General features: G+C 38.7%; 1 protein-coding gene across 5 annotated transcripts in view; it reads right to left on the reverse strand.

The window, feature by feature from the left end:
* ndrg4 (NDRG family member 4) overlaps window positions 1-14,682 on the reverse strand; it is a 42,134-nt gene extending 27,452 nt beyond the window's left edge. The window contains exons 1-4 of one of the 5 annotated variants that reach the window (XM_026946379.3): window positions 14,530-14,677; window positions 12,658-12,731; window positions 5,429-5,519; window positions 3,279-3,407 (exon numbers count right to left, since the gene is read on the reverse strand). In XM_026946379.3, coding sequence (XP_026802180.1) covers window positions 3,279-3,407; window positions 5,429-5,519; window positions 12,658-12,731 — 294 coding nt within the window. In that variant the 5' untranslated portion in view covers window positions 14,530-14,677. Of the gene's footprint in view, window positions 1-3,278; window positions 3,408-5,428; window positions 5,520-12,657; window positions 12,732-14,529 lie in introns of all 5 variants that reach the window. The other 4 variants (XM_053235450.1, XM_026946381.3, XM_053235451.1 and 1 more) reach the window with 4 other exon arrangements.
* Between the last annotated feature and the right edge of the window lie 495 nt (window positions 14,683-15,177).

The raw sequence follows: 15,177 nt of genomic DNA on the forward strand, positions 1-15,177 counted from the left end.
TTAACTTTCATACTGATGAATTAATACATGCATTAATCCTTAGCATGTCAGGAAATAGTTCAGTGCAGACATTAACATGTAATACAGTGGACATAAAAAAGTTTACACACCCCTGATAAAATTGCAGGTTATTTGTAATGTAAGAAATGAAACTAAGAAAAATCATATCAGATATATTTTCCACCTTTAATGTGATATCATAACCAACAAAATCCAAGTGAAAAGCAAATTTCTAAATTTCTAAACAGCAGTATTTAGAAAGAAAAAGAAAAAACTTACAATAACCAGGCTGTGCCCACCCTTTTATATTGGGGCATGTGACTGTGCTCAGAATTAACTAATGACATTCAAACTCATGTTCAAACGTAATTATCATACACCTGTCTTTAATGAAGTGATTCTGATTACCCCCAAATAAAGCTCAGCTCTTTCTGTAGGATTTTCTTGACATATTCTTGGTTTCAGTCGACTCCATGGTCCACAAAAAAGCTTACAAAGCATGCACAGGGTCTCACTGTTGAAGGTATTGATCAGGAGAGGAGTACAAAATAACTTCTATAACATTAGATGTACCATGGAACACTGTGAAGGCCATCAACAACAAGTGGAGAAAATGGGGCACCACAGTGACATTAGCAAGTACAGGACGTCCTTCCAAAACTGATGAAAAACAAGATGAAACATTATCAGGGAGGCTGCCAAGAGACATACGGCAACATTAAAGGAGCTGCAGGAATATCTGGCAAATACTGGTCACTCCCTGCATGTGATAACAATCTCTTGTTTTCTTCATGTCTGGGCTATGGGGTAGGGTGGCTAGACCAAAGCCATTTCTCACAAAAAAAAAAAGAAAGAAAGAAACATCCAAACCTGTCTAAATCATCCCAGACCATGTGGCAAAATGTGTTATGGTCTGATGAGACCATGGTAAAACATTTTTGGGCTTAATTCTATAAGATATGTTTGGTGAAAACACAAGACAGTTTATCAGCCAAAGAACACCATACCCAGGGTGAAGCATGGTGGTGGCAGCATCATGCTTCCAGTACAATAATGAACCAAAATACAAATCCAAGTCAACAAAGGAATGGCTTCAGAAGAAGAAGAATAACATTTTGGAACGGCCCAGTCAGAGCCACTGTGGAATGATGTAGAGGGCTGTGCACTGCAGCATTTCTGCAAGGAAGAGTGGAGTAAAATTGCCAAATCAAGATAAGCTAAGTCGGTAGCCTCTTACCCAAAAGGACTGAGGGCTGTGGTGCTAGGTATAAGTTAAGGGGTGTGCACACTTATGCAACCAAGTTATTGTGATTTTCTTTTTTTTTCTTTCTTCCAAAAATTTCTGTTTATTTTTCACTTGAAATTTGTTGGTTGCTATATCACATTAAAAATGGAAAAAGATCTGACATGATTTAATTGATTACATTTTTTACATCATAAAAACCTGCAATTTTATCAGGGGTGTATAGACTTTTTATATCCACTGTACATGAATAACTATTTGGAACAGAAATTGTTAAGTATTAATATATTGTTAACTCATTCTGTTAATTAATCAGCCAACACTTTGGCTATTTAAGTAACTAGAGACAATGTGCAATTCACAATGCAAAGCCACTAACAAGATCCTTTAGCAGTGTGATGTTATAAACATGGTGATGATGATGATGGTCTTGCAGGAGCTTGATCCACTCAAACACACAAAAACGACTGTGTCATATGCTAATACAATTATGTATTTTGTAAAAAATTATGCAATCCATATGTTTCAAACCACAGATGAAAAATCAGCAATATGTACTGCATATTTAATTTTTATTTATAATACGTCCTGTGTTTGGGTTGAGTGTGCTAGAAAATAAATATTCAAAAGGTAATAGCCTATAATAAATAGCCTATAATTTGAGTTAACCTAGACAAGGGGTGTCCAATCTTCTCCACAAAGGGCCAGTGTGGGTGCAGGTTTTCATTCCAAGCGAGCAGGAGCCACACCTGATTCCACCTGTTTAATCAGTTGATCTTGGCTTTCAGTAGACTCGGTGTGGCTTCTGCTTGGTTGGAATGAAAACCTGCACCCACACTGGCCCTTCCCGGATAAGACTGGACATCCCTGACCTAGACTGTTTACAAAAAGACTTTTCATATTGTAAATGATCTTTTTTTAATAAGTCATGATACTAATTAACAGAATGAGTTAACAAGATGTTATTTAATGCTTAATACTTAATTATTACTATTATTAATGGCTGTTCACATACGTCTCAGTTGGCTCTTAATGTATGTATACACTTCATTATTTCCTGATGTGCTAAGGATTAGTTCATGTATTAATTCATTATTATTAAAGCATTAGTTATGTATTTGTATATTGCTTCTTTGTGGACTTTATAGTGAAGTGTTACCCATAAATTAATGAAAGGGCAATGAGGTTCTGTTCTCTGATGTAACACATCAGCAATCAACTATTTCTGCTCCAGTCTGTATCTGAAGAGCATGTGGATGTACCATGACTGTAAACACAGTCAGAATGAGATTCAGTTCAGAATCAGGATATTGTTGGCCTGATTTATTGTATCTTCATAAACTTGGATCACTGCAGAGTTTAGTATCTATTCATTCATTTGGCTGATGCTTTTATTCAAAAGGGCTGAGTGAGACAGAATCCAATCCAAGCACCAAGATGGGCACAGGGATAAGGGCTGGGATTTGAACTCAACCACAAAACCTAATGGAAAACTCCACCCTGAAACAAATTAAACATGGTTATATTGAAATAAATGTGATGTGTTTAGTGTTTCTGGTGCTAACATGTTGGGTGGTGCTGTATTTTTGTTATTCCAGTGAGAAGTTAGCGGTTGTCTACTGTGCTGACATCACAGGGGGACATTGCTAGTGCAGTTACAGTGGTGTTTAATAGGAAAAAAATTTTAAAAGATTTCTCTTTTAGCTCCTAAAAACAAAAAAAAAACCACAAAAGCTGCCTGGACAGACTAAATGACTAAAGCGCTGCTGCATTGCTCTCTTTATTTAGTGGTTAAGGTTCAAACCCCAGGTCAGGCTGAGAACCATGGTGGGACACTTGGCCATGGCACCGTATCATTTATGACGGGATAAAAGCCTCTGCCAATTGACAATCAAGGAAAACACTAAGCTCTGCAGTGTTGTAATCCTCCAAGAGAGAAGAGTTACTCCAAGCTACTCTAAGATTTAATTCTGAAGAGCTCATTCACTTCTAATCTACTGTTAGACGAAGTGGGCGTGGCCTGTGCATTTGTTACCAGGATGCACCCCCCGCTGGTCCGGTGGCGGCGTGTCACACCGAGCCAATGGCGAGCGATCTCATGCCACTTGCGGGCAGGGCGTGCTGGCTGGGGGCAGGGTCCTGCGTTCACACACGCTCCTCTCGCCTGCCTCATTACACATAAACACGTGTTACAGGAAAAACACACAGCGTCCTGTATATGTGCGGACTATGACATGTGCTATACTGTATACAAATTTCGCCTTGCCTGACTATGGAATTTTCAGTGTTACTTCAGCGCCAAGTTGTCATAACCTTCTTGAACTTGCTGAAGTTACCTACCAAAAAAACCCACTAGCAAATACGTGTGGCGGCCTGGGAATACCCTTCACATGGTGAAATTTTGACATATTCTACTATATATAGCTCTAAAAATACAGACTTTGTTTGACTGAAATATGTTTCTCTTTTGCACTTATCTCACAAAATGCAAAGTTATAGCAATTTAAAAATATTTTTACCTCCAGAAGTGAAAAGGGAGAAAACTGTGTCTAAAGATTTCATTCCAATTCCACTGAAAGACACCAACACACTGATTGTCTAAATGCAACTAATATTTATTGATTTAATTTGCATTTAATTAAATTTGTGGTAAATAATTCCTGAAGTAAAAAGTCAGTCACTCAACTGATCACTGTTTGCTCTTACACTGGTTCTGAAAGATTCACTGTGAGTTTTGTTCCGTTAGCTAAATTTCTCCTCATTTTTGATTCATGCTTAAAAATTACAATTTTGTCCTCTGCCATTTTTACAGTGTAAGCGATGGAGCTTGTGCATAGCCAGTAACTTGACAGCTGGTATTGATTCTGTCTGTTTTCCTCTGGTACGTAACCATCAACTTGATCAAAGCATGCTGTTCAATGTGTGATAAAACATGCTTAGCTAGCAAGCTAGCAAACTTTTTATTCATTTATTTATTTATTTAGTTATTTATTTTAATTTTTTAGGCAGACTGTCTGTTTTTACAGCTGTGTTTGTTAAACTGGCTCGTTATTTACCTTGTGCTATTTACCTAGTATCTCTGCATGCATAAAATATAGGCAAGGAACAATAACATTTTTGCATCCTTTCGGTGAAATATATTTATGATTTCTTTAGTAGAGGTGATGAAAGAATGTTTTGCATGAAGAATGAATTTGCCAGAATTCAACCACAGCAACGACTGATGGGTTTTCCCAGACCACCACAGATATAACACATGCATCACTTCACTGTATTACTTGAAGCAGTTGGTATAAACTTTAAAAAATGTTTTATAGTCTAGAAATAATCTATATAATCTATTGTACTCTATACTCTATAGTTTATGTGGCTTCTTTCTTGGGATCAAGCCCAGTTCCTAGTGTTTGTGGTTTTGACCCTTTTTGCCTGTACGTTAGTGCTGCAGTATGGGTTAAATTCACAGTGGTGATTCAGACATGCAGTTTGCATGACGATAGACTGGACGCTATGAGCGTTTGTACCTCGTACTTTACTTTGGCCGAATTTGAGGGCAGGAGACAATGTAGGCAAAGCAAAATTCTGTTTTAACAAACATGGTGGACCAAGCGGTCACTCTCTGACCGAGGGGTACATTTACAAATATAAGTGAATTGTTTCTCTTGCAGCTAACAGTCATATTTTGGATAATATTTCCTTTTGTAAATTTCCAGAAGCCTGAAACAACAACAACAAAAAAGCCTAGCCAGACCCATTGCATGGCAATATTTCAAATCACAGTTCAAAGGTTTTTTTAATTATATAATTATTACAGGTGTAGAAACACTTCAGCAATCAAACGGAGCTTTAATTAGTTGCTGTTTTACGTCATTCACTGTATGTGGCTTGGAATCCAACACAGTTTATGTGCTCAAGTAACAGAATGTTCCAAGCCGTAAAAACAGGTTTTTATAAAGGTGTTATTTTCAACACCATTATTTTAAATGACGCTGTTCTTGCCCCCGCATTTCATGCTTTTCAGATCCTGTTAGTAACCTCTATACGCTGAAACTGAAATGGAGCGCTATGTGGGTTCAGAGAGACAAAATCATCCACGCACACAAAATGAGGACACCCAAATCTCTACCTCATCCACTATATTTAGATGCATCGAATGTAGCAGGACCACACACACACACACACACTCACCATTTCTGTGTCCTGGCCTCTGGTTTCTGGAAGTAGCGGCTTCTCCTCGATGAATTGCTGTTCCTTCATGCCAGCCATCTTGGAGAGCAACCTGAAATCACCATAGCAACAGACAAATACCTGAGATTAGACAGGCTGCTTCAGAGCATCCCATTACAACATCAGATTTATCTCTCAGCATCCAAAATGAACACATTCCCCATTTAATACACATTACTTATATAATATGCACCTTATTAAGTAAATGGGGATAAACTAACTCCAGCACTGTGTGCATGTCAAGTGTATATATGTGTGTGTGTGTGTGTGTGTGTGTGTGTGTGTGTGTGTGCGTGTGAAGTCATGTAGGCCTGAACAGCTCCATCACTTAGCAGGATGCCTATTCAACAGAAAACAACAACCCAGCCTGCTAATGCTAATCAACCTAGCTGAATGGACTCAACAGGGTGTGATTCATTGCAGGTCATTTCACCTATTCACACAGCCAAAGATTAGCATCGTGCTATTTCACCATGCTACAGCATGCACACACACACATTCACACTTCATAATGCACTTATTCTTAAGCAGAGTTGACAGAAAAATCACATAAAATTATTTCTAACAGACAGCAGCAGTGAGAAACAAACCAGCAAAGCAGTCAACAGTGATTAAGCGTAAATAAATTTATGGACGTTTAATAGAAAAGTGTTTCCCTTTACACTAGGGCTGTCAAAAAAGTTATCACTATTCAAATACTATGAACATACCCAAATGCTCATAATGATGTATTTTTGATTATGTAGTAATGTTTACACACTTTATGTAGTCTCGTGTACTGTTAATTGTTGCACCACGGTCCTGGAGAACCGACATTTTGTTCCGATGTATACAAGCTATATGGAGGAATGACAATAAAAAATTGACTTGACTTATGTTTAAAAAAAAAATACACATTCTGATGTTTGAGATCACAAGATCTACTTTTAGTCACCTAATGAAAGTCTATTGACAGCTTTCTAGGTAAATTACTCTTTCTTTTTTGAAACAGGAACAGGAGCTCAATAAATATAATAAAAATAAAATTGAGCTAAACATAAAAAATATTTCTGTAAGTAAATGAATAAAAGAGATTACTGTGAGTAAAGAAATTAAAATTAATCTGAAACATTAAATTTTATGAAGAAATTATGATTTTTAAATTAATTTTTTAATTTTTATTTATAAATGTATTTTTATTTATTAATTTTTTTACTTTATAAAAATTATAATTTTTATTTTTTATTAATTATTACTGTGAGTAAATGAATAAAAATACATTTGGACCATTAATGTTTGTGATTAAATTATGATGCTACCTCTTCTTTCTTTCTTTCTTTCTTTCTTTCTTATCGCTTTAGAGAGTAACAGTTTTTGGCTTCTGTGATTTTTGCGAGTGTTACTCTCTAATGTCTGTTGCCGCATAATATGATCAGAATTGACAGGAGCTTTCCCAATCACAGATGACTACAGTCAGGCTTTGCTTAAAAAGTGCATCTATGTCACAGGTTTATCCGATTGAAGAGTCAAAAAGTTTACACTGTAAAAAATTTACTGTAGATTTACAGTAATTTACTGGCAACCTGGGTTGCCTATAAAGTATTGTAAAATTTACGGTAAACAACTGTAAAACATATTTATAGTAATATCATACATAGTATAAAATAACATAACCCAGCATGTTGATGCAGGATACAGCTGAGCAGAAGGGTCTTGCTCAAGGATCCAATCAAGGCAGTTTGGTGGTGCTGGGATTTGAAAACATGACCTTCTTATCTGCAACCACTGAGCTACCACAGCTAGCACAACTAGCACAGCTAGCTTGCACTGATTCACTGCAATCTTTTAGTGGCGTTAAGTCAGTGCTAGAAGTAGTTGAATCAGTGCAAGCTGGTTTGGGTGGAGTCGTTGTGTAGTTGTGGTGGCTCAGTGGTTAAGGCTTTGACTCCCAGCTCAGAAGGTTGTGTGTTCAAATCCCACTATTACCAAGCTGTCATGGTTGGGTAAGACCTGTAACCTTTGACTCATTCATATCCTGCATCAGCCAAAAGAGCGAGTGTGCTGGGTTATGTGTCATTTTATACAACACTAAGATACTACAGTATTTTACTGTAAATATATTTACAGTAAAATACTTCAGTAAAAACCAAAACTGCCAGTAAATTACTGTAAAATTTGCAACAATTTATTACAATGTAGGTATAAGCTACGTGTGCTATCATAAAGTGGTTACTGAGTGCTTTTGTCATTCTATTCTTTGTTGTCATTTTTTTTTTTTGCTGCAACAAATGAATTTCCTGTTAGGGATCAATAAGATTATCTCATCATACTGACTACATATTCAATATGGTTCTAAATGTTCTAGAGTTTTTTCTGTAATTTATTGGCAGTCAACCATTTGACTGTGATGGTGTGAGAATGATTCAGCAGCTCTTGAGGGGTTGATTAGTTTGGTTGCATAACAGCAGACAAAAATCACACAATCACAGCCAAAGTGTTGGGTAACTGTGACAACAGCGGCCAGCATGCATTCTCTCTCTTTCTCAAATGTGTTAATGAAGAGGCCTGAAAACAAGAAGCTCTTTCACTCCAGACCAAGTCTCGCTAAACCTGTTACATTATTCATCAAGTTAAATCCAGTTGGACAGTTTTTTTTTTTTTTTTCCAGAAGTAGTCTTTCCCTTACATAAAAGACTTCCTAATGGACGAATGCCTAAGTGCTCATCAGACCTGATCGGCTTCCTTATAGTCCCTCCTCTGGCCAAATTCATAAACCAACATTCCATTAATGCTGACTCACAGATGTTTATGAGTCGTTCTCAGCTCCTGAAAAGAGACATCTGACATCCGTTTTGTCTCATATTTTCTCCTTGCCCAAAATAGCACCTCTATCACATCAAACCACGATGACTTACACAAGCTTTTTATTGGGCTCCGCACCCATGCCAGTGTTGCTATGGCAACGTCAAGCAGCATCGGTGAACCCTGCTGGGTTGTTCTGTTATTTCTACATCGACACTTGCCCCTGCTTTCAATATGCATACTGTCTGAAGTGCTATTTTAAACATTTAAGCTATTTCATAAAATAGCGTAAAATGGTAAAGTAATCTTTTACATTTTTTTAAAGCCAAAGTTCTGTTTCTATACCTTTTTTTTTTAACTTTCTGTGGAACTTTCATTTGATCATGGGATGGCCTTCTCTAAGAAAGATTCATGCCACCCTCCCACCCTGAATTTACACAGGGTCTGACTCTGTCTCAGGAGAACAAATGCTGCACAAATATTCTGCCTTGCTAGGCAACCTACTACTGAATGGAACACAGGGGTAGTGAAAGCGTGAAAGCAATTATTATAATGTGTATGTTGTTTATGTAAGGAATAAAACACAAGCAGGCACGCTGTTACAGAAAATAATCCATGACAGGATGGTGTGATGCGGCTCAATGAGAAGAGTTACTGTTACCACCCCAAAGTTGATTCGTTTCCAATAACAGAATGTCCTCAGTTTTTTGTTCATCATACCACAATATTTGTAAACAATTATAAATTCTTAATTTATTATAATATTTCTTTTATCCATTATAATGACATTTAACATGGCACCTTCTCTCTCCGGTCAGTCAGAACCACATTAGCCAATTGTGGGCATCTGTGAGCTCATGAATAAACAAGACTGCAGCTAGTACCCTCTTCCATTAATCCAGCTGGACAGGTAGAATTACTCTATGACGTTCCTTGTGTAGCAGTTTGAAAAGATGCAGTGACTGGGTAAGTTTTTCAGTTTGGTTCTGTCATGTGATAGAGGAGAACTAGCTAATGGCTGGGACTTGGCAATGACTAAACTTGGTGAAAATGGGCAAAATACTCAAAATGTTTATCTGTGTTAAAGTGGTTAGTGTAAAGGGTTCTGTTACATTCTGTTAAAATAAATCTAGCTGTTCGTGTGGGGAATAAGTCTGACCTAGTATATCAAGTCCCGGTCAGTGGCAGAAAACTGGGTTCTGTGTGTGTGTGTGTGTGTGTGTGTGTGTAAGCATGTTTTTATATCTTGGTAGGGACAAAATACCCTCACATGACAGTTTTGACCTTATGGGGACATTTGGCTGGTCCCCACAAGGAAAACAGCTTTTTATTTATGCTTTTATCTGAAAAAACTGAAAGAGCCAAACGGTTCCCAATGCACAGGTTAGAGTTAAGGTGTAGGTATAGAATTAATTAGCGGTATTAATAGGTCCTAACAAGGACAGGAAGACAAGGATGTGTGTGTGTGTGTGTAAAATTGAAATCTGGTGCAGTTGTGTATATGGGGCAGCAGACTGAATTCTAATAACAGCGCCTGGCTGTCAGAAGCATCAGCAATTGGCTCAATAACCTGGCAACAATCAGAGACAAAATATTGACTCTCCTCCAGTCAAGACAAACCTAATAATGCCACAAAATAACATCCTTCCTGTCATCTGGCCTGGTCTGTTTATTATTATGCTGGTGCTTTAATATGATTTTAATCTGCAGTCATATCAATGACAATGCTAATGAGTTATGCAGAAGGACACTGGAAACTATCCTCATGCAGGGAAGATTCCCATAGGTTAAAAAAAATGTATTATTTAAACATAGAACTAATGATAAGGAGCATGTTAATGAGGAAGACGAAAGACAGAAACCAGACCAGGTAGAGAACAGAAGCACTAATAAGCAGGAACTGTTGTTTTTTATGCTAACTTTTCTGCTAGCTTAAGTCACAGGCTTTTGCAGTGGTCTCCACTCTAGCCTTGTGGGCTATCTGGCTCTCAGGCCATGGTGTAACAAGCGAATTATTTAGCTTTTCATGTGTTAAGCCAGATGTATTGGTAGTTAGGAAACATTAAACCAGGGTAGGGCAGTTAATCTATAGGACTAGTGTTGAGAAACCCTGATCTTTAGCATGTTTTCAGAGAACTGCTAATCAACCAAATCCCAAATGGTTAGCAAAGAACAGAAGGCTGTACCTCCAATTAGAAGGTGGCTTATGTTTTTGAAGACCTTTAATTACACCTAGTACAAGAGAGACAGGCAGAATCTGAACATGAATCCTAAAAGGAGGTATAGATCACTTCTTTTCTTGAATTGGTGCTTTTACAGGATGAGCCACTACAGAGAGCTCCTCCAAATGGAACCTAGTTTAACCTTTTAGCGTTTGCTTTAAGCCTGTGAGATTTAAGCAAGATTACTGCACATCACACTGTACAAGATGATACCACTAAAATATTGGCCTGAGTTCTATAACAGACTTCACGAAGGCACATTTGTTCTTCAACTCAGATTATACGATGAAGATCCTCCAAAGATAGACCTGTAACAAAATAACCACGTTCTGCTTACATTACCAATCAGTGTGATCTGAGGTCGTGCAGAAAATGGAGTTGCATATACAGAAACATCCTTCAAGGTGAGCTTAAGGTAATAAGGATTATTTTTTTGTCCATTACCATGTTTTGTTTATGCTTTGTCATCGCCATTAAAGTATCTTTAGCTGCCCCGTGAGTTTCATGTCATCCTATGCCATCTTCCTGTTGGTGATTTTAGACGAGATTTGTAGCATCAATCACACTCTATGATTTTAACACTTCCAGAACTTTATTGGTGACAGTGTTGACTTTGGATTCAATGGCACTAAACTGATGGCCAAAGAATTCTTTTATGATGTGTGATTTTCATCAGCTACAGCAGCACTGACTGAAAATTGTACAGTGTAAACCTGGCTTTATATCTTTCGGCATGTCTGCAATTTCCTTTATTTCTCAAAACAGCACTCATGGTAAGCCATTGTAGCCTTTTTTTTTTACAGATAGCCTTTTTTTTTTTTTTTTTTACAGATTCTCCTTTGCAAATACCAGTTCTGTGATGGATACAAACATGGGCAGGTTTAGAAAATGGTCCTGTTAGAAAGATGACTAACAGTCGTTCAGAAACACAGACTGTCTACATAATGTAGATTGTATATATAAGAATTTGCACATTCCTATGAAGCAGAATTGCTCAAATATACCCCCTGGGCAGACCAAGGTTAGTGGCAACCAAGCAAGTAGTATCCCTGCAGGACAATGGCAACTATTTTGTCATCTTGCTTCATGTGCTCAGTTCAGACATCTTCAAGGACCTCAAAGGATCTGTATTGGAGAATGTTAGATGGCTTGCACTGTCAGCACCAGAACTGTTGATTAAAAACATAAAAACAGTGAACTAAATGGTGCCATTGTAAGGCTGCTCACTTCACACCTCTGGAGTTTGGGTTATGGCCCACAAGCACGGTCCGGCTATCTGGCTCTCAAGCCATAGCGTCAGAGACACCACGTGCCTCTGGAGGAATTTATGTTTCCAGCTCCTGTACAGAGATTCCTGCCATGACGGATCAACGGCCGAGGGACTGCGCCAGGCCAGCAGATGGTAAAGCAGCATGTGGTTTTCTACATGACTGATTTTACCACTGCCAAAAGAAGGGGCACTTTTAAGATGTTTCTGATCAAACCCGCCATCAAGACGCTTGATCAAGACACTCTGACAGCGTCGGTCCACGTTTCTTTCTTAGTTACTTGGGTCCTCACCTACACTGTGCAAGATGTCAAAATGAAGTTGTAGTCTTCTATTAATCCAGGTGCACTGTTGCTTTAAAAAGAAACCCAACTATGAACCAGGACTCTCAGGAACAGTCAGTGGATCACATACCATTGTCTTCAATAAGACAATCTCTTCAACTGCACCTGATCTTTGTGTGTGAGAAAATTTTATAGCATCTTCATCTCCATCACAGTCCAAAATAAATGCTGGGTATATGACTGTGAGACCTGCAAACAAGCGCATCGTCAGCAAGTCGACTAATGCACTTTGTTCCGCTGCCAAAAAAAACACAGAGATGGAGGAGTGGCTGTTTATTCAAGATTTTTTTGCATAAATTCTTGCACTGATTGGCCAGTGAGAAACAGCAACTTAGACAATCTATCACTACTACCCTGCAAGCTATGAATGTGGCCCCATGCTGTGCAATGATTGGTTGCTTGCATGCAACACAGATCTGTAAATGTATTCTCCTCAAGGTGACATGGGCAGACGTCACGATTGTTGGGTCGATGGAATTTATGTGAAATAAAAGACGGACAAAAAGAAATGAAGGGATGGACTGAATGCCAGAAAAAAAAAATCTACGAGCTACGTTTGCAAGCAGAACTACGTACATCGTCTGCAGCAGGGTCTGTGAAACCGTGCAGCTAGTCTTGGAGGGGAAGTTCCAGAACAATCCGGGCCCCATCTAGCAGTACAAAACAAGAACCGTTGAAGTTTGCACTATACACATAAAGAGCATTAAAATGTATATCTAAGGCATTTTTGCATTGAACTGTGGATGCAAAATAAGCATCCAGTGATATCGGCATCATTCAGGCTTGAGGGAAAAAAGGCAAAGCAAAGCTGAGATGCTAAACAAGAGCAGACAAAATGGGAGCCTTTACAAATTAGAACTCTGAGGTCGAATAACTTTTTTAAAAAGAGGCAAAGCAACTAGGCAGTATGATTCTAGACACAAAAGACAAACATTTGTCTGACTTTCTGCAGTCCAGACCTAACAGGGAGGATTCAAGTCCATGAGATATATAACTGAGGCAGAAAGAAAGTTGGCAAGACAGTGTGTGTTGCATCGTTATGTAACATGGAACAGGCACTGCATGTGAGCATTCTCAGTAGTTTGAGTCCGAGAGATCCCACAAATGGCAGTTTTCTCCACAGTTTATTGCTGGACTATTGATGTTACCCAGTTAATCTCAAGTATTGTCTAATCATGAACAAATCTACGATAATGTTTCTGGTTCAAAGGCATGTTGAGACTCAGTAGAGGAGTGAGGATTTGCCAGCTGAGCCCTAAAATATATATGTGTAGTTCTGTGCAGACTTAATCCGTGTATTGCAAAAAGCTTGCTGTTCATCGTCAGTATGACAAGCTTGAACTTCAGCCAAATCACACATGTGTAAACGATATATGCACATACGTATGTACATGCACAGTGGGTACTTTACAATACAGACTATACTGTGCATCTACTGGAAATATATCACTATAAGGTACAATAGAGTTAAACTGCATTCTCTGCAAACTGAGTCTTAATCTTGTTGTTATACACATTATTCCATAGAAATATAATGAAACACAGTGTTACTGATGTCAGAGTGAGTAATGTTCTATTATGTTACTCACAGGTGCTCTTTTTGTAGTCCATACCAAACCATTTGAAAATTGTTTTGGCATCTAGATCCTGCCTAAGTCTAGTCCTACACTAACCATCACTAAAATTCAAATAGCATCCAACATTGAGACAAACCAGCCCTTGATGCTGTGTCTATTTCACAAATCAGAGTGGAAGGGAATGCTGGGAGGGGCCAGTGGTTTCAAAACCTGATTTCCAAAAGCTCTGACCAATTGAAACCAACTTAAAACGAGCCCCAGTTTGGGACCATACCACCAGAGGAAAGTTCCAGCTCAGCGCTGCAGTCTGGCTTCTCACCAGCTGCTTAGGCGTCAAATATTATGTGAAGTGCGGCTGGTGATTAGGTCGAGACCAGATAACCATTGTTATCGGTTAGTTAGTATACAGCCTCCAAATATATCCCAAGCACATAGCAGAGGCCGGATGAATCCCAGAATGCCACCTGTTAAAGCTAAAGGTGTGTCCAGATTGATTTTCAGCAAGGTCCCTTCTGACATCTGACGCAGCTCTTTTGCAGGTTAATAAATCTAATGTAACGACCTTCACTTCCTCAGCCAGACGTGTAGCAAATGCACAAGAAGCTCATCGTTCACACACTGCGAGCCTGAACGTGTGCGTAGGAGTGTGCTGAGTGGTTGTAAAGGTCATTAGGGGGGCCTTAATCTGTCATACATTCTATCTCTCTCTAAGTGTCCTCCGACATGTAGCCATTAGCTACACACACCAACAGAAAGTCAGCACAAGCTTACAAAACACACACACACACTTTGGAGACTTGCGTATTAGCTTCACAAATACAGAATAAATGAAACAAATAAATAAAGATATAAAGATCTGAATATCTCCTACCTGAAGGCTTATGCGTCGGCTGTTTCTTCTGCGGAGGAGATTTCAGAGTGTTTACCTTCTTTGTTTTTCTGCTCCTTCTGTGAGCGTGTGTGTGTTGTTGAGATGCTGCTACACTATGAAGGCTCTGCTTTCTGAACCTCTTTTTCTCTCTCTCTCTCTCTCCCACCCTTACTCCCTTCCTTGCTCCCTCCCACCCTCCACGGTAATAAACAGAGAGCACGTGTCGTCGTGGATGATGCAGCATGAGCGCACACTAAGCGAGAGAGACAGACAGAGAGAGATAGAGAGGGAGGGAGGAAACAAAGGGACTGGAGAAAGAATATAGGCTAAGGAGTAAAGAAAAAATTATAACGGGGAAAGGAATGGAGGGAAAATATTTACATTGAAGGAAACTAGTGGAAATAGCACTTATATTATGGAAGACTATTGAGGTCTACAAGCAGCCCAATGGCTAATGAAACCCAACCCAATACCAAAACTAAAAATATGCCTTTCCTAACAGTAAATAGGATTCCTTCATGCATCTTCAGTAACCTCTTTATCCAGGTCAGGGTTATGGTGGATCCTGAATCTATCACGGGAATACCTGGTGTGAGGCAGGAATACACCCTGGATGAGATCCAAGTCCATCACAGGGCACCATTCACC

The sequence above is a fragment of the Pangasianodon hypophthalmus genome, chromosome 7, assembly GCF_027358585.1.
Source record: "Pangasianodon hypophthalmus isolate fPanHyp1 chromosome 7, fPanHyp1.pri, whole genome shotgun sequence".
NCBI lineage: Eukaryota > Metazoa > Chordata > Actinopteri > Siluriformes > Pangasiidae > Pangasianodon > Pangasianodon hypophthalmus.